Source organism: Anopheles gambiae, chromosome 2 (genome assembly GCF_943734735.2).
Source record: "Anopheles gambiae chromosome 2, idAnoGambNW_F1_1, whole genome shotgun sequence".
Taxonomy (NCBI): domain Eukaryota; kingdom Metazoa; phylum Arthropoda; class Insecta; order Diptera; family Culicidae; genus Anopheles; species Anopheles gambiae.
Window position 1 is genome coordinate 60,583,972 of NC_064601.1, and position 20,945 is coordinate 60,604,916.

The 20,945-nt window shown below is 39.8% G+C and overlaps 2 protein-coding genes across 30 annotated transcripts in view; one reads left to right on the top strand and one right to left on the bottom strand.

Annotated features, from left to right (window-relative positions):
* LOC11175823 (rho GTPase-activating protein Graf) overlaps positions 1–9,594 on the bottom strand; it is a 189,343-nt gene extending 179,749 nt beyond the window's left edge. For 8 of the 23 annotated variants that reach the window (XR_009764610.1, XR_009764611.1, XM_061641855.1 and 5 more), the window contains exon 1: positions 8,978–9,588. Coding sequence is in view for 19 of the 23 variants with exons in the window: in XM_061641855.1 (XP_061497839.1) it covers positions 8,978–9,134 (157 nt within the window). In the remaining 4 variants the exon portion in view is untranslated. Of the gene's footprint in view, positions 1–8,977 lie in introns of all 23 variants that reach the window. The other 15 variants (XM_061641853.1, XM_061641852.1, XM_061641841.1 and 12 more) reach the window with 14 other exon arrangements.
* Positions 9,595–10,345: 751 nt separating this feature from the next.
* LOC3292410 (nuclear pore complex protein Nup160 homolog) overlaps positions 10,346–20,945 on the top strand; it is a 16,141-nt gene continuing 5,541 nt past the window's right edge. For 2 of the 7 annotated variants that reach the window (XM_061641823.1, XM_061641824.1), the window contains exons 1-5: positions 10,346–10,662; positions 10,745–10,853; positions 13,715–14,013; positions 20,134–20,508; positions 20,573–20,945. The exon at positions 20,573–20,945 is cut by the window's right edge and continues 61 nt beyond it. In XM_061641823.1, the coding sequence (XP_061497807.1) occupies positions 10,578–10,662; positions 10,745–10,853; positions 13,715–14,013; positions 20,134–20,508; positions 20,573–20,945 (1,241 nt within the window). In that variant the 5' untranslated portion in view covers positions 10,346–10,577. Of the gene's footprint in view, positions 10,663–10,744; positions 10,854–12,255; positions 13,648–13,714; positions 14,014–20,133; positions 20,509–20,572 lie in introns of those variants that run through there. The other 5 variants (XM_061641825.1, XM_061641829.1, XM_061641830.1 and 2 more) reach the window with 5 other exon arrangements.

Below are 20,945 nucleotides of genomic sequence, written 5' to 3' on the forward strand. Positions count from 1 at the left end.
CCGCTAGTTTTAGCAGTTATAATTATAGCACCCCACAATTATAGAGAGCAGGTATAACATTGCAAATTATAGCTTACTAAACACCTAAATTTTGAGATTTTATTTTGAAAAAATCCATAACAATTTTAATAGTGATTGTTGACAAGCATCAACGGTCCGTTCATCGTGATGCTAGTTTGAGCAGATGAACATAGAGGGCCCTGTCTTCGTAGAGAGGATGCCATGATCGTAGGGCGAAATATTTCGCCGTGACTCAGCCATATTTGCGACAGTTAAAACGAAGATTAACCGAAGAACACCGAAGGGAAAGGGCATCGACCGTAGCGCCGAGCGAGAACCAGCGAAAGGGTATTTAAAGGAACGACGGCTGAAGAAACGCCCTTTTCTCGCGTATTAAAGTCCCGGAAGAGAGAGTATTTTTTTAACCCTTCTTGTAAATAAAGTGTTAAAAGAACTTTTTTGCGTTTAATATTCGCGGACTTTCAAGTTGAGAAAATTCTGTTGCTCGAGGCAACAGTGATCTTTTCGACAAATCACACAGCAAAACAATAATTAATGAATAAAAAATAAATATTTTTAAATATTTTTAAAATATCTTAAGATTTCGAACAGATGATACCACTAGCAACCCTCGCAATGTTTGACGGGCATGTTTAAGGTAGAAGACAGGAAACGCGTCACCCTCAGTTCCCATTGACACGCCGTGAGCAGCAGACCAATAAAGTGCGCTTCTTAAAACAGTGTGGGAACCCAGTCACCCGGGCGTAATGAAGGTAGAGGCCCGAAACCAAAATGCAAAATGCCAATGTACTGACGATGTGTGATTGGGTAACCTTAAAATTGCTAAAGGGGACAAAAATTATCAGATCTGTCCAAAAATTGGCATCGCCCACTAAATCCGACACGACCGCAACTTCACGAGAAATGAATAACAAAAGACGAGTGCAATGTAGAACGAATAGGCACACCGTACCCGAAATGTGCAAGAACTGATATCGATGAACGTAAATATTTCACCAGTGCGAATGAGAAGTAGAGTACAGGCGTCCCCCGAGATACGACTGTATTTGGGACCGAAAAAATGTCCCAAAGCAAGGCGTAAGTCGAAACAGTCGTATGTCGAATATCTATGAATATAAAGTTTATAACCGAAGTTGAAGAGTTGAAATCTACAATATCGTGTAATTTGGATAAAATATTGTTCGAGAATGTAATAATTTATTCCAAAACCGTTCACCATATAGATATTCAAGATCGGGTAGTTTTGAAATCTTTCGAAATGTGTGTATAACGGTTCAGTGGATCAGCACAGAAACTCAAAAAAATACATAAATTTCTTGTCAATGACACCTTTGAACTGTCAAAATCAAAATCGTCGTATCTGCGAATCGTCGTAACTCGAAGGGGTCGTGACTCGGGGCACGCCTGTACATATATTGCGTACCATATGTGAGAAACGGAAAATGTTGTCCATACAGATTGGTGTGACGTTGATGGCCTGTGGTAAGTTGGGAACAATATACGAAACATCCCATTAATTGAAAATGCACTTCGTACGATGGTAAACAGTGATAGCAAAAGTTTGTGATAATTTCCCGGTTTTTTTTGGAGAATTTCACGGTTTTTCCTGGAAAAATTAAATTCCCGGCTAATTCCCAGTTTTCCCGGATGAGTGGCCACCCTGTGGCTGACTTTTACATTTCACAGTTTTGAACACACCGCCTACGTCTTCTTCTACTAAAAGATAATACTGCTTTTTTTACATCTTTTCACCGACAATAAACGACAACACTTCGTACCGCTAAATTGCTCTTAAATTACTGTCATGACAGACATAAAATTGCTCGAATGGGTAAATTAATAGAAGGCTGTCGGACTGAGCGGTTCGTCTATTTCCAGCCTGTCAAAGCATTACAATTTAGAGAGCGGTACTTGTTCAGACGCAATGCGTAGCGATTTTGCCAAAATGTGTGGGATTTGACAGACGCTTGCGTTAACGACACACTACGCAGCGTCAAAGTAGAGAAATTTCTATTTCGACGCACGTCGTGATGCGTCTGTCAAAACGATTTAACCATATCGAGTGAAAATCGATATATGTTCATGTTAAATGGTTTCGATCGCAGTTTTGCGTGAAACTGGACTACTAAATAATTTTATAAACAAAACAAAATGAATGTAGAGAAAGTAATTTTGTAGTTGCTGCAAAACAGGTGTGTGTGGGTCAGTACCAATATGCAATAAAAAAGCGTAAACATGCTTTGAACTGTTTTCGACACCACTGGAATGGATTTCACAGTTGTTATTTGACATTATATTTACTTCTGAGCCTATAAATAATAGGCATTATTGCGATTTGTGTATGTTTTTCTTTGTGAAATGTGTTGACACATCCATGCAGAACACAGCGAACAGTTACCAGCTTGCGTCACGCAATGCGTTGCGATACGCTGCGTCGGAACAAGTACCAAGCCCTTAGGCCCGTGTCTGTGCTCCATCGCATGCGATTTTATCGCACGTGCTGTCAAACGCTTTTTCGTATCATATTGCGATTATTTGGATGATTTTAATAATATAACGATTGTGAAAAATTAAGTTGAGATTGTTCCTACAAAACACCACACATTTAGTTTGACAGATAAAATCGGATGCGGCGTCCGACGAAATAAAAAAAATTGATTCCGTCGTACGACGAAATCGCACGTCCGACGTTATCTGTCAAATCCCATATAAAATTTTGACAGGCCTTCCGATTAAATCGCATCCGATGGAGCACACCAAATTGACATTTTTGAGCACGAATAATCGGGAATTCGGACAAATTCCCTTAAACTGGAGCCTTAAACTTCCCTTAAAGTGCACTAGTTTAAGGGAATTTAGAAAAAAGCCTTTAAAATCAACTGTGATGCGGCTTTTTCGTTGTTTTCTTCTAGATTCGCTCGGAAATTATGTTTCCTATAGTTATAGTTGGTAATGCTGCCATTTTATATTAAAATAATATCGATTTTTCATAAAATAACGTCACACAAAATTTGCTTTTGTTTTTCATAAAAAATCAAAGCTACGAATGTAAAATGAGCATCGTCTATCGATAGAAGAAAGTCGAATTAACGATCACACCAAATCTTAGCGCTTTCAACACACTTGTTCACACACAAATCCACCCCTACCCACAAATTTCCGTTAAATGCCTTCTAATCGCCTTGTAATCACCGGCGAATTGAAGGCGATCAGCAGTGCATTTAGCAGTAATTAAATGCCTTTGAAATATGTCAATGAAAAAATTCGCTTTTATTTTGAAATTTTAAATTGCAACTGTCAAAAGAAAACCTTACAAGCGTCTTCAGCACTGCACTGTTGTAGTGTTCCCAGATATGAGGGTGAGATTCGATAGCACGATTTACGTGTTATGTTCTCTTGCGTTAAGCTCTGAGCTATATCACTTTATTAAAGATGGTCTGCATTATTCGATTGTTAAAGACCAACCCGTTGAAAGGTATTAATATATCAAACTCATTTCGATAACTCTAATAAAAGGAGAAAAGAGGATAAATATTTCTTCCATCCTGTTAATGAAGTGATATTGTAATTATTATGTTTTTTAAAAAGGTATTATTTTCATTTTGCTTCACATAAATTTTGTTTGTATTAATTATAGCAAGAAAATATTAATTTAAAAAGAAATAAACACAGAAAAAAGATTATAAAAATCAGGATTTGAACACACGTTTTCCTGCTTCGGAACCAAAAGCGTTGTTACTGCTCTATTTGGTAGTTACATTAATAAGGGTGCAAGACCAGTATATAAACAATCTAAGATGGCGGCAAGCTATCTGTTCTCGTTGAATCAAAAAGTTGAAAGATTTCGAAGAGAACCCGTTACAGCCGTGAAACTTTCGGTTGAAATCTTTATTCGCCTTCTAAGCCTTAAATTCGCCTTAAATGCCTTCTGAATGCCTTCAAAGCCGTTTAATGCTGGTAGGGACAATTTCAGGCGTATCGAGCAAGGTGTTATAAATGACAAGGTGAAGTTGTTCAGAGCAAAATGACATTTCTCGACTTGACATTTCTCTTCCGTGGGCTCCGGTATAAAAATCGGTAAGGGCTGGTGCGAGGTAATGAAATTTGTATGCAGAGAGTGACAGATGTCCCCCACAATGTCGCCCAGCAAAAGCGATAAAAATCAACCTTCTAAATACATTATCCTTGCCCGCTGCGCAAAGCGACGGAAGAAATCATGGAGTTCTGAGAATTTTATCATGCCTTCCTTTTCTCTCCAACGGCAAATTTGTCGAGCAGCTCGTCGAGCTGCCCGTCCCTGGCTCCGCCTCATTCCCCTCGCCTGAGCGCGCTGCCGAAGGTTTGGATGTGTTGGTGCGTCAGACGGCCAATCGCTGTCAGCCATCGTCCGTGCTCTTTCCCTCCCTAGCGCTATCTCATTCTCGCGTGTGGTCAATGCTCATGAGTTGCTGTGGCGCTTAAAAAACCGTTCATACACATTGCGGCGATAAAGTTGCATTTTTACAAATCAAACCAAAAAATCGCAATGTAAAAATGATTACGGAATCGCTAGCGCACTATGGAGGGTTTGCTGTGCAACGCGCAGAACCCTAATTCGCTCCAACACGTTTGTAACACTAAGCTTTTGCTTTCGTCTGTTGTGGATTACATAGATATGTCGCCAAATGTAATTTCTTCCGGAATGTTATGATTCATCGGTCAAAGAAAGGAAGGTGTTGAAAGGCGGAAAGACGAATTGAGGCCCCTGAGGAGGGGGTACTGACACACAGCTGTTGGAAGATTGAACGGTATACTTAAATTGCCGGCAGATGGGGGGGGAGGGGGGTGCCCATGGGACCCCTACGATCATCGGTCACAGGCCCTAAAATTGTAGTAGCCATGGGGGAAGGGGAGGTGCAAATGGTTCTCCAGCCACGGAGCCCCAACGACCATCTTTCCGGGGGCCCTTATAGCTAATACTCTGTCCACTTGTAGACATACGGCATACTACAGCCTAGAGATCATCGGCGACCGCCTAGTCCACCTAGCGTTAGATCTGCCGGTGGTTCATGACGGTGTTTTTGTGGAGGTTCATCCCCCGCGTATGCGTATGCACCGGGCAGAAGACAGTGTGGCAGTATGCAAGTTGCCCGCACCGTCATCTCACATCTTAACAGCATGTCCGTCATGGGTTCTAACCGCGTATGAACCGTCCGCCGTAGCAAGGGCTGACTATCCGGCTACGTGCTACTCAAGACTTGAAAAGGCCGGCATGATCGCGTTGGCTATTACCCCAATAATAATAATAATAATACTAATAAGAACTTAGCATAGCAGCCCACACTCGGGGAAGGTTTTTGTTTTGACTTTGGTGCTGCCGGGTCTACTGCTGTGGCGCGACAAATGCACGGAATGCACTCGACCGAAACATGAATCTACCGATCCGAACCCATTCCAAGGCATTACCGGTCAATCGGCGTCACGATACCGACAAGTCAACAAGCCGCCCGATTCTGGACGGACTGGTGCAGCACCATACGCGCACCGTAATAAACAAATCCAGAATCCTCTTTTGTATGAATTCAATTCAAGTTTTGTTTCCACTTGCGTCCGCTAGCGGAATGGGAAAGAAATTTGCTACATATCACATGCACGTTCGCTTCGATCGTGTGCCTTTTTAACACCCCCAACAGCAGAGCCGATCGCAAAGATGCCAATGCCAATGGTTGTGTTTGTCGTGATATCCGCAACTGTCTTCGCCAATTTCAACATTCGTTTTTTTCATTTCCCTTTTTTTATTATCTCTTTATTTTTACTGCTGTCTCGTACTTCAGATGTTTAGGATGCTTAGTGCTTTATGACCGCTCTCGTCAACATTCGTCCAAAAACTGATCGCTGTGTCGTTCTCTCTCTCCGTCGTCCCCAAAGCTCTCTCCGATTTTCGTTCGTCTCTCGTGGTCATCGCTCCAATTCGTTTCTCTCCCGCTCTCGTTTCTCTGCACTTTGTGCTTCCTTTCTCTGGCTCCGTCTCTCGTCCTAGGTTGCTTATCATTTTGACACTTGCCTATACATCGATCTTCTATATTTTTATTATTTCTTATTCTATTCTCTACAGTGTTGTCTCTCAAGTAGCGAGATCGAAAATGCATGGACTTTGTAGCCGCAGCGGATGAAAATGTACCCATCAGAATCAAATAGTTCTGGGGTTTCCAAACGCACGCACACATACAAACACGCGCGCAAACTCACACACACACACACACAAACAAACGCGCGCGCGCGCACGCGATAAGGCACCTACGAACGCGCGCACGCGAGAACGCACCTACGAAAGCGCGCACGCAAGCACGCACCCCCCCACCAAACCCCCCTCCCCATCCGCTAACATCAGCTATCATATAGCGCATCCTCATCCCTAGCGCCGGACGGGGTGGGGGATCGCGGCATGATAGAGTGAACGGTCACTTTCCCCGCGCTGTGTGCGTGCGTGTGTGTGTCGAGACCCAAAAACTCGAAACAGATTTCGGCAAATTAAAAAAAAAATATAACCACTATACACTGTGCTACATGATGCATAGAAGGTCGTTGAAGCATCAAACATGTTCAAATTAAAAAATATTAGATTAGTGTTAGACGTTCTCCTACGCTTGTTTTAAATAGGCTTCTTCACCCTCAATTGGCAGGGGCATCGAATGGTCTCATCAGCAGCGGCACGAAATAAAATAATCCATCAATACACCGATAACACTTTAAATCCCAATCCAGCTTCTCCCGCATCGTCCCAAGGTCACACACTAATTAATAAATGCTAACACCCACCAATAACAATACATAACCGCAATGCACATATAAGTATCAACGCATACACCACAACACCCAATCAGCTGGCGGCGGAAGGCACGGGCTGAAGCTCAAGTAAGGCAAGCCACGGTGAAGGAGGGAGAGGAGAGGAAGAAGCGGACGAAAAAATGGGCGCCATTATTTTTTTAAATTTTTTGACCGTTTTTTTTTTTTGCTCCGCCGCCGCCCGAACTGTCCGAACTGTCCGAACTGCCCGAACTGCGCGACCCAGCGCAGAAATCGCTGAAGAACAGCGCGGGAGACCAGGCCAAATCTGCGCTGGCCAGCGCAGATTTTGGTGCATTTTCTGCGCTGGAAACTGCTCGAATTTGCGCAGCGGGTAAATGCTAACACCCACCAATAACAATACATAACCGCAATGCACATATAAGTATCAACGCATACACCACAACACCCAATCAGCTGGCGGCGGAAGGCACGGGCTGAAGCTCAAGTAAGGCAAGCCAGGGTGAAGGAGGGAGAGGAGAGGAAGAAGCGGACGAAAAAATGGGCGCCATTATTTTTTTAAATTTTTTGACCGTTTTTTTTTTTGCTCCGCCGCCGCCCGAACTGTCCGAACTGTCCGAACTGCCCGAACTGCGCGACCCAGCGCAGAAATCGCTGAAGAACAGCGCGGGAGACCAGGCCAAATCTGCGCTGGCCAGCGCAGATTTTGGTGCATTTTCTGCGCTGGAAACTGCTCGAATTTGCGCAGCGGGTAAATGCTAACACCCACCAATAACAATACATAACCGCAATGCACATATAAGTATCAACGCATACACCACAACACCCAATCAGCTGGCGGCGGAAGGCACGGGCTGAAGCTCAAGTAAGGCAAGCCAGGGTGAAGGAGGGAGAGGAGAGGAAGAAGCGGACGAAAAAATGGGCGCATTTTTTATGGGCATTATTTTTTTAAATTTTTTGACCGTTTTTTTTTTTTGCTCCGCCGCCGCCCGAACTGTCCGAACTGTCCGAACTGCCCGAACTGCGCGACCCAGCGCAGAAATCGCTGAAGAACAGCGCGGGAGACCAGGCCAAATCTGCGCTGGCCAGCGCAGATTTTGGTGCATTTTCTGCGCTGGAAACTGCTCGAATTTGCGCAGCGGGTGGTATCGAGTACTAATCGAGCAGATATGGGAAAACAATTTCGAGCAAATGTCACTTGGGCAGACACGGACCTTACTCGGAAGACTGTCAAGTTAAGAAAATCGCGTAGAGTCTGTTCCCGAGTTATGCAGCGGTAAGAACCTCGCCGCATGCGATTTTGCCGCAAGCTTTTGTATGGGATTTGACATTAATGACAGCACTTGCGAATCTGCCGCATGCGGCGATGCGGCAAAATCAAAATCATTTGATATTGCCGCATCGCCGCAAGCGATTTTATTTCAGATGTCAAATGTCTAAAATTATATCAAATAATGATTGTATTTATAAAGAAACAACAAAATATCATAATAATACCTTGAAAAGCTAGAAAATTGAGAAAACTCTTTTCTTGCCGCATGCGGCAAAATCGCATGCGGCGAGGTTCTGACCGTTACCTTACGCAGTTCTCGACTTCCGCGGATTCGGAGATACGCTGTTTTTTTTTAATTTGACACATCAAATGTCAAATCAGTACAATATGCTTCTCCATTTGCCCAATGCAGTATAAATTGCATTTTTTCTAATAAATTTAATCCACAAGCGAAAAATATCACAATATTCTACACGAATCGAATCAAATAAATGATAATGTGTATAAAAGTACTAAATTGAATAAAAACTATGAAGTAACTAATTGTATTTTGTCGAAAACCGTGAAATTAGACATACGCGGATTCTTCGGGAACGCACAATCCGCGTAACTCGAAAACAGACTGTATAGCGAAATCGCGTACATCGAGTATGGCGTATATCGGGGTATACCTGTATAGCCATAATTTGTTCTTTCAATTTATTTTGTACAGACATGGAATCTAATGGCCTGCTTCGCCGCTTTGAATAAAAATTTAATAAAATTTTGGAATCTAGGATTTATATTGAATGCCGTTTCCTGATCGTCGTTACCTTAACCGGGCATAATTCAAAAGCTCTATCAAATTGACTGAAATTTAATGTTCGACAAGTATTAGCATTTTTAAATAGAACTTACTTTTAGCTGCTGCTAACAAATCTTTGATTTCCTTGATGATTCGTTTTATTTGTTGACTCGTTTTATCAAGCTCTTTCTCATGTTTGTTAAGATTCTCACGAAAATTTGGACTGTCAATCAAACAATCGATAAATTCCAGAGGTTGTAATTTCACCATTTTACTTATAAAAACAAATACACATATAATCACGTAGTATATGAGCACATAAAACTTAGGGCGATTCAAATATTTTCACTTCATTCACCACTATTCAGAAATCAGATTAGTATATAACTAATTATCAACGTCTTAATAGCAGATTACTATGCAACAAACGAACATTTGCACAGGTTTGCTATATTTCTATTGATTGATATAATTCACGCACAATAAATAAAATACTAAATCAGAACATACACCGACAATTATTCAGCAAACCTATCTGGAGTAAATTGTGTCGATCTCTATTAATATATGTCTTATTAAAACCATCAACAGAAAAATAATTAAAAATTGTCTTATGTAAACCTCATCTTATCATGATTCATTAGCTGGAATCAATTATTATTTATAGGTAATTTACAAAAACTACACATTGATTCGCTGCCATGTAACAAACAATAATTCTTGACATATATTTTCGCGTCGTCATCAAGGTGCATCAAGGTTATAAGGTAGAAAAGTGGGAATAAAGCAGGTATCGTCGAGTAGGGTAAGGGCCATGGCAACGTTTTTTCGCACACGATTTTATCGGTGGCCTGTCAAATTTATATATGGAATTTGACAGATAACATCAGACGATGAAATCGCAAGTCCAACGTTACAGGGTTTCCGAGGATTATATAGACATGTTCAGCGAGTTGTTGATTCGTTCAGGCATATAATAGACTCTTTCAGCGAGATATAGAATTGTTCGGAAGTAGGCGTAGATATGTTCAGCCATTCTGTCTTTTGTTTTGTTTATACACTGTGACGCAGGGTTCAATTTTTCATTCTTAAAAGTCCTTAAAGTAGCTAATAATCATTCTCCAAGCTGTTTAATACATAAATTAGTTGAAAAAAGTATATTTTTTCAAAAACCGTTTGTTTACCTTCTGATGAGAATGATCCAACTTGCAGTCCAAGGGGTACGAAAGTGACAGCTCTACAGTATAACCGAAAATGTCTACACCTACTTCCGAACAATTCTATATCTCGCTGAAAGAGTCTATTATATGCCTGAACGAATCTACAACTCGCTGAACATGTCTATATAATCCTCGAAAACCCTGTAATTGGCCTAATAATTCACCTTCTAAATAAACACACCTTGATTTGATATTTTTAATCCATCTTGGTTCCTATACAGTCCTCTACCTGGTCTCTTATAACATCCTTGTTCACATATGGCGATCTGCCTAAAGCTTTTTACCACCTGATTCCTTTAATCACTTCGATTCAGCCTTTATAACTTTGATGCTTCTTTACGCGCCATATTCTGTCTGTGCTGTGTCGGCGTAAACCATATATTCAATATTTAATTCACCCAAGGCTTATATTTATAGCTGATAGCTGGTTAATATTCGTGTTTAAGTCTTTTATTCGATTCCGTGTGTGTCACTTCTTAGCCAGCATATTAAAATGTCTGAAATGTACAGAGAAGTTCCTTTGATCCAGCAAGCAATTGTTGGTGGCAACGAATCAAAATCGCTCAGCATTTCTTCTGGTATTAAATTTACACGCATTTCTAAGGCCTGAACATAATAATTAATATCTAATTTATTATCTTTCATCATCATCGATTTAAGGTGGTTACAATGCTATGCTTATGGACTCGAAAACGCCCGAAATTGCTGGTGGCTTCCGATTGAACCATATCGTCAACGGAGTGACGCTCTTAAATCGTTTCATATACTGGTATGTTCTGTATTAATTTAACTTATTTTTTTTTTATCACACTCTTACTGCACAATAGAAAATCAATAGTCAATCGTACATGGCCGCAACGCGTAACCCGTTCCGCCTGGTCAATGTATCCCGGCCTTTAAGCCTGGGTCCATGAACTTGTTGTGGCAACATTTGTTCAATAGCTACAATTCTGGATTTTCCTTATTTCTGCTGTACTTATCTGCACGAATAAAAAAAATGCAGTCATTTTCCGATATACGCTATCGTACGGGACCGAGCACAATAGCGTATCTCGAGTTTTCGCGTATTGCGGATTCCAATTAAAAAATAGTTCACACTACCGGTTCAAAAGTTGAAAAATATCACCACAGAGTTGTGCATTAATGTTTTTTGTTGTAAAACAGGTATCTTTTACACAAATTTAATGCAAAATACTTTAAGAACTTTAGGAAATCCAAAAACAGCATAAAATATTTCAAAGAAATAAAATAATTGCAAAAAACACATGGAGCTGTCAAATTTAGAGGAATTGCGTACTGCGATTTCGCGTATATCGAGTATCGCTTACTGCGAATAGTTGCTGTATATCCTTTATTTATATATAGTAGATTGTTCAGATTTGGTTCAAAGCGGTCACACAAATGAGGCCTTTTGAAGTGTCAATCTGAAAATAGTATTAGGGATGCTTGGGATGCTTCCAACGAAAGATTGAAATGCACATTTCCTTCTGAGCGGTGTCGACTCCCATTTCGGGGCTCCACGCGGCCGCTAAATACCGTGACAATGCTAAATCGAATGTGCATATTTCGATTTATATTGCCAATATTTAGATGATTTGATAAGTTCAACATAACGATAACGATAATAAAACATAAATTTGAGAATGTTTCTACCACCACCGAGGGAACAGCTGAGACAAAAACTGACAACATGCTTTGACAGCAACTTGTAGCATTTTCGGTGAGAGAAATCTCGACATGCAAAGAATGATTAAGCTGAAATATAAAACAGAATTTCTAGTTTATGATTAACGAACAATAATATTTAGCCTTTTTGCAGTCCGATAAACACAGTAATCACTATATAAATTCTACTAATCACTTAATGTCCTTCGCTATTCAAATTCTACTAAATTTCCTACGCTATTAGCTACGCCAACTCCTACGCTAATTCCTACGTTGCACATTAACTGCTGGGTATAGTTTGTTGACTGGAATTCTAATTGTATCCGTTCCATATCTGAACCAGGTTCAAGTATTGTTCGGAATCCAAATCTGGAACAGTTCCTGGAACTGTTCCTCAAAATGAAAGAAATCAGGGGCTATTCCTGGGTCAGCATGGAATCATGATCGATTCCAGGGCCTGTATTTGTTCAATATCAGTTTCAGGTTTTTTATGGGTTTACTTTCAGTTCCGGCCGGTCTGGTGGTGCAGTCGTCAACTCGAACGACTTAACAACATGCCCGCCATGGGTTCAAGTCCCCAATAGTCCGTGCCCCCATACGTAGGACTGACTATCCTGCTAAGGTAACAATAAGTCAAAGAAAGCCAAGCTCACTTCGTTAGTGGGTACAGGCAGGCCTTTACCGACAACGGTTGTTGTGCCAAAGTAGAAGAAGAAAGAAAAACGACGTTTACACTTGCTAGTTGAACGGTAAATTTCAGTAACGAAAAATGTGAATGGTATTTTGTGATACTAATATCGAAGCAAGTAAACTTACTCATTTGGAACGTAAAAGTGCAAATATGCCAAAGCGAAATAACACATCTTTTTTGTATTCATTTTTCTCAAATAACTAAAGCATACCACCTCTGCTTTTTCACTTGAGATATTTGTGACATCATCGTACACCGCAAGGCTTCCCGCTGATCATTGCAAGGGTTGCGAGTAGTATGTCCTGCTCGAAAATTATTTTAGATTTAGCTTTTGTTTATTTTTTTATGTAAAGAACCTTTTTCTTCACTGTGATTCGTCTAAATGATTACTAACGGCTTATTTGTGGTTTTTGCAAGGAAAAAAATATAACATTTTAAGTCATTAGCAGGCTATAATTTGCTCTAATGCAGGCTATAATATGCTGTGCTCTAATTGTAACTGCTAAACTATGGTCGAAAAAACTGCTTACCCTCACAACTTGCTTTCTTGCGAGGTTACTGGCGCTATAACGCTATCGCGATTGCTAGGCCTTATGCGAGTTCGCTAACTGCTCGAATTTGTTTTGCGGGTTTTCAACGCCAGTTGAATCTGATCTGAACATGTAGTAAGTCTTATAACCGATTCTCATACAAAGTTTTGTTGAAAATGATCCAGCCGTTTCGGTGGTTGCTTGCCTCAAACATTTAATATTCAAAACAAATACATATAACTTTAATTACCATTAGGCTTCAGAGGATTTGGCTAGCAGAACGAAATAAACATTGTTGTTTGTTTGAATAGTTTTTAGAGGCTTTGGCTCCAACGGAGTTCTTTCGCCTCCTATGACGAAACAAACAGCCAAAAACAGCTGTTGCGTCGATCCTAATTTACATATGAAAACACAACATTGAATATCAAAACATAATTAAAACAACATCAAATTAACAAAACTATTTCCCATCAAATGAAAAAATGCCACCAGTCCACATCAACTCTCTTTACCGCATGCATTAATGTAAACACACGAAAGAATTGACACAAGACAAACTGCTCGACAAGTCGACCGTTTACGTTTTCTCGATCGAAATCGACAAATCGTATGCGATACCTATTTCGAGTCGATTTCGATCGACAATTGTGGTTCGATCGCAATCGAGTCGTGTTTTCTTATACGATACGGGCCAATATGCTTTTAAGTAATATTAATAATTAAGTTTGTTTTTATTTATTCCAGGCGAACATGCAGAGAAACCATTTTATTTAGCGAAATATGTTTGGACAGAAACGACATTTACTTTGAAATGAAAATAACTTTTGAAGGAAGTCCTGTTCTTGCAATACAATGCTGCAAAACTTCAAATTCTCCATTAATCATGATAATCGTTACAACTGCTTTTGTTCATCGGATATCAGTTGAAATGCCTGCATCAATGGATCACCAGAAACGCTTTCTACATGATTCTATTATTTCTCATCTAAATGAAAACAACATGTTGGATCCTTTAAACTGTTATAATTTTACTAATGATATAGGTGAGTATGTGTTTGTTGACATGAATTATCAATTAATGAATAATCAGGTAAAGCGAGTTTACACAACCTTCAATGGTCATAATCAATAACATGTTTTGATTTATCCTTGAGGTGGTGGTGATGGATGTTATAAAAGGCCAGGTGGTGGAATATCCCTTCTGACCGATAGCCATTGGAGGATGGACATATACAGTAGAACGTCGATTATCCGGGGGCGGATTAACCGGCGGGCGGCTTAACCGTGCGCATAAATGTGACAGCTGTTCAAACGTACGGCGAACATTTGCAGCGATAGTCAAGTGGGCAACCAGTTTTTTGTGCAACTCTGTAGTGTTTAGTGGTATTTTCGAAATTCATGTTTGCCCGTGAAAAGTTGCCAAACCTACAGTTATTGAATAAAATAATATTCTACAAACGATTAATCGATTAAATCAAAGTGAATTAATCATAACACTAGTGAATTTTATAATTTTTATATGAATTTGACATTTCTTGGACCATTATCCGTGCAAATCGATTAACCGGTAACCGTCCGGTCCCGAGCTGCCCGGATAATCGACGTTCTACTGTATAATGATAGTAGAATACAGTTTGTATATTGTTCGGCTGCATCGTCGTTTGAAGGGATTTAAAAAAAATATTTTTCGATTTTTAATGTTTCATGATCTATTTTCGTTTTTTTGTTGTTTGATTCGATTTATTTAAGATTTAAAAATTTTGTTATTCATTTTGGTTTATTCATTGTGTGTGTGCGCGATTGTGTGCGTGTGTGTATGTGTGTGTGGGTGTGTGTGTGTGTTTTGGCATGCTTTTCGAACAAGCAATGCCATTTCAGGCAAATTGATAACTGATTCCTTATAAAAATGCAATATGACAATCGTTGTACTCGTAAAATGCAACAGTGTTGAATCGCCGAACTTGTAAAAACAAGATTGGTTTTTTAATGCAAGTGTTTGTATTCAAATACGATCGAAAATAGTCCTGAAATAGAGAAAGATGAAACCAACTGATTTTTGTGAAATTTAAAATAACGAATAGAAGAATAAATTATTATCACGAGAAAAATGCATGGATCTTTTTCACTTTCACTAAAACTTTTTCTTGCCTGTATTGCGTTGGGGAAAGTCAAATAGCTCTCGTCGTAAAGTCGCATGCAAAACTTTAAATAAATTTACTGTCACCAGACCTTAGTTTATCTTCTCTATACAAAGAGCCACTTTCGTATGCCACTTTCTTCATTCTTAACGACTTACTGTCGTGTTGTAACAATGTTTGTATTACATATGGGAACATTGAACTCTAGCTCAACCATACTGATTAGACCGTCATTACGATAATTAAAGTTGAAAGATACAGCAGTATAAAATTCCAAATGATCTTCAGTAATTTGTATACGAATAGTTTCTTACAATCTTTTCAAATCAGTCGAATTCTTTCGCGGGCCGGATTGAATGTTGCGCCGGGCCGCGTTTAGCCCGCGGGCCGGACTTTGCCGACTGCTGCCTTAGAGGCAAAAATTGATGCCTTAGATAGTATAGCATTTTATACCACCATACTCTTATAAAATTAGAAAACCGTATAGATTTTGTACTGGCAAACCTAGTGGTACAACCCTGTCCATTCATGAGCGACAAATGTTTCTCGTCGAACGAGTTCGCCGGTATGGCTGATTATTGAATCCGTTGGTAGCGGAAAGGTACAGTATCGGACAGAATGATAGGACCCTAGTTTTTTCAACGCAGCATGCACCCGTTGGGACAGGTTTATGTGTGGTTTGTATGTGTTTGTGTGTGTGTGTGTGTGTGTGTGTGTGTGTGTGTGTGTGTGTGTGTGTGTGTGTGTGTGTGTGTGTGTGTGTGTGTGTGTGTGTGTGTGTAAGTATGTTTGAATGTGTATTGGTGTGTGTGTGTGTTTCACAAGTATGTCGTTTCGGATAGATTTGTTAGTAGTTTTTCTGTGTTTTGGGTTAGGTTTTTGATGTAATAAGCAGGACCACCGCCCTCGCATTCAGTGTTTTTTCGATCTATTAACAATTTTACGGTCTTCTTTCGCCGTAGTCTTCTGAGGACGTCCGTCTGACACACACACACACACACACACACACACACACACACACACACACACACACACACACACACACACACACACACACACACACACACACATACACATACACATACACATACACATACACATACACATACACATACACATACACATACACATACACATACACATACACATACACATACACATACACATACACATACACATACACATACACATACACATACACATACACACATACACATACACATACACATACACACATACACATACACATACACATACACATACACATACACATACACATACACATACACATACACATACACATACACATACACATACACATACACACATACACATACACACATACACACATACACACATACACATACACATACACATGCACACATACACATACACATACACATACACATACACATACACATACACATACACATACACACATACACACATACAAACACAAGTAACGTGGTAAAAAGTGCACGGTGCGATGAAAAATTAGGGTCCTATTTATTGTCCGATACTGTACGGTGCTCACATGAAATTTAAGGGATGGCAACACATTTCTTGAGCCTGGTCCTACAACGCCGCATTGAATAACTGTAGCAACCATCTAGTACGTTAGGAAAATGAGTGTATTAAGGAGAACAGGTCGATGCAAAGCCCGTTGCTAGGTTGCCATTTTCAGCTCGCTTTGACAGTTTCATGAAAAAGTGTTTACAAAAAAACGGCTAATAGTTAACATGGAAAAGTGGACGAATTTACTATAAGGATTATCAGCCGTACCGGCAAACTCGTTCGTTCCTGGGAACGTTCGCCGCGACGCTCATTTTCACTCATTTCATAGCCCTCTAGATAAAAAATTAGAAAACCGTATAGATTTTGTACTGGTCAACCTAGTGGTACAACCCTGTCCATTCATGAGCGATGAATGTTTCTCGTCGAACGAGTTCGCCGGTACGGCTGTATATTGGTTAAATTTCTTGCGGTCAATCACTTCTGGAGAATAAAGGAGAAGTAATTGCTCTACTCTGAAAGTCTACTCTGGAGTCTACTCTATAGAAAAAGGAGTCTATTCTGTATTCAGATTACCTCATTGCTTGCCATTCCGTGACCACGAATCACTACCGTTTGCAACGGTCCTGCTGGAAGAATGAAAAGTTTAACAGGCATAAAACAGCACAGTACGTGATACAACTGGGTAAAAGAAGGCCTATTTACTTTCAATTAAACACTGAGAGTAAAATGAAACATCGAATCGTCATACACAAGTACAATATGCATGCCGTCTTCTGCTTATAACCCGGCGACGAATGATAAATGAGATCCTTGAATTGTATCAGCCATGTAATATTCTAATTGAATTCTAATTCTAATAATATTCTACCAGGAAATGAGAGCAAAATGTTGAAAAAAACTCTTATTCCCTCCTTAGCAACGTCCATCGCTAAACATAAACAATGTTCAATTTAACTGTCAACATTTTCCCATGGCTTTCTGTCAATTTACTCTAAACGCATCGACCTGTTCTCTTTCAAAGACCTTGGTCGGGACGTACGTCGCTACGGACGGATTCAATAATACCAGCCGCTGTCTACTTTGATCTGAAAGCAGCTTTTGATCGTGTTTCACATTCTCTACATTTGGCCAAGCTTAACAAATTTGGATTCTCATCTACTCTCTCACTGAATGATTGTAGTCTTACCTTTCAAACCGCTCATACCGTGTCAAATTAGGCAACCTTTCTTGTTCCTCTGGCGTACCCCACGGTAGTGTCCTTAGTCTCCTCATTTTCCTTTTGTTCATAAATGATGTCTGTTCAATTTCCTCTTTGCAGACGATTTCAAAATCTTTCTTCCTCTCCTTCACCTTTTCATTGACTTTTTTGCCGCTGGTGCTCATCCAACTTTTTAAATGTGTGTCCAAAAAAATGCTCTGTGGTGACTTTTTCTCGTGCTCGTAGTACACTGATACATAATTATTTTGCTATGGGTACGCAGGTAAATCGTGTTAATGTAGTTCGTGACCTTGGGGTACTGCTTGACGACAGACTAAAATTTTCTGTCCATATTGAAACGTCATTAGCAGAGCCAGTAAAATTCTCGGCATAACAATTCGCTCAACAGTTGATTTTAATGATCCTCGCTGTTTTAAAACTCTGTATGTGGCTCCGGTTCGACCTACATTAGAATATGCCAGCATTATATAAACTCTTCACTAGAGTGAGTAGCTATTCGGCGCATAATGCCCTTATCTCCTCAACTCCCATATGCAGTCCGCTGGCAACTTTTGGGACTCTTTAGAAAAAAAAGACGGCTTGATCCTTAGCACTATTGATGTTCCAGACTTCTCTACCAAACATTTCTACGTTCCTTCTAGATCCATCCGTTCTCGTCCTCTATTAGCTATCCTCACTCCTCGAAACTTGTACTCTCATAATGATCCCTTGCTAAACTGCCTCAGGCAGCTTAATGCTGATTCATACCATATGTTCTTTGTGTTTATTTCGATTTTAAATGTTCTTTGCCTTGGTGGAATCATGGTGGAATCATGAATTAAAAACTGCATTTGCCATTCGAAAAATAGGCAGGAAAATATTTAACAAAACACGCACGATTGAATTGCCTGTTCCAGCAGTCAAAAAATAACAGTCATTTTATAAATAAAATAAATAAAATCTAAAAGAAATCAATTTCAAGACATGATAGATCAGATAAATGAGCAGGCAACAATCTAAGCATTATGGAATATAGCCCAAAACATAAATAATACTAGTACTAATCCCAAAGAAACCCACATTATACACAATGATGAGGAAAAAGCATAAGAATTTCTGAAACATTCTTCTTCTTTTTTGCCTCAACAACCGTTATCGATCAGGGTCTGCCTATACCACCTTCGGGCTTGGCTTTCAGTGACTTATTGTTTTCCCCCCATAGCAGGATAGTCAGTCCTACGCAGTGCTGCAAAATGTCATGATCATCACGAGATTTTCACCAACGAGAACAATGAACATATCCGTGGTAGCTTGATGATCATTGCTGATACTCAATAAAAGTGCGTCATGAAAAGCCGAACGCAACATGCGAATTCTTGAGTCCAACGCGATCCTCTAACTGACAAGCTTAGCTTAATGCCGGCGCACGCATAATCATGATTTTTTTATGGCTGTAAACAGTGCTACCAAATACCACTGGTTCAGTCACCAACAATCATGACTGAAACGAAGCTCAAGTCTTTACATTTGACATTTTGGCTAGCACCCAACTCTTGGTCACTCATTTGGTCACGACATTTTTGTAGGTGAGTATCACGACATTCTTGGAATATACTTGGCGTGTTGGCTTAAGCAACCAAATGAGCATGCTTTCTCCCTCTGTCTGCTTTGATTATCTGTCGGGTCAAACAGAGCGCGAAAACATGCTCATTATGTTTCTTTGAATCACTCGCAAGCACCGCATATCTCCCATGACCATGACGATGATCACCGACTGAAAATGTCGCGACCAAGTGACTGACCAAGAGTTGGTTGTACCCAATGTCACCAAGCATGTGATGGTCACACCAGCAGTATCACCTCTGATTATCACAGTTGAGTACGTGACGCTGATATGGATGTTTTTATGTCAGATTTTGTTATGACATTGACAGTGACATTTTCCAGCTCTGGTGCTACATATGGCGGCACGGTCCATTGGGGGTTTGAATCCATGAAGGGTATGTTGTTAAGTCGTACGAGTTGACGACTGTACCACGAGAACGGCTAAAGCTATTTCATGGATTTTTATATTAGTCGAATTAATTTTATAATTTTATCCACCGATAAGTGAAATTCGTACCAGTTACGTTTGATACCAATTCGAGTAGATACATTAATTGGTCGTAATGGTCAAACTAGTGCATAATTTTTATGGGCTGCTTTGGTAATTGGTGCCACCGATACTACTACCCTATTTTATAGACCTTATAACATTCACAAAAAATCTACTTTTTGTTAATATATATTTAATCTATGCCTTTTTTCAACAGGACAAGTAGTTCCGGTCGCTGCAACTGTCACCAATACAAGTAATAATATGCAATGCCAAATTGCAATCGCATGTACAAATTCTCTTCATTTACTGGCGTTAAGAATAGAAGGCGATAAAATTGAGGCTAACTGCTCTGAACTCGATCACAATCCTTTAACCATCTCCAAATTAATTCATTCAATTGCTGATTCTTGGCGAGGAAAATCTGATTCTAGTCAAGTAGTCACATTGTCATTTGACCAAGGGATGTCAGAGAATCAAACATTCCTTTATACGTTGCATCGAAATGGAACATTGCGCGTATGGCTCCTTAGTGGCCGATGTTTGGCTTCGGAATATTTGTCAAAATACACCCAAAGCAGTGAAACAGAATGTAATTATGTAAAATCACATTAAATCATATATGTTTTACTAATATGTATTCATATTTTTTACAGTTCATACTTCTATCTTACGGTGCTCACAGTCATTGCTAGCCTTATATTTTTCGTTTCAAACGTTTTCGGAGTTCATAGTTATACGTCCAGAAGTTTCATACGATTCTAGTACGGGAGCTATTTCATCGGTTGTATTGAAAACACAATGTACTATTTTAGCGCCGAATAACGATCTTATTGATTTCAAACTAAGTGATGAGCGTTTATGGACATTATGGTGCAACGCTGAAGGTGAAACACAAGCATTGTTTTATGAACTTAACGTCGAAGGTAATGAAAATATACATAATGTGTGGTCTCCTGTAATTTTGGAAAACATAAGCGATAAAGAACATCAACCACTAGAAGCTGGCATTAACCTGAAAGATGTCTA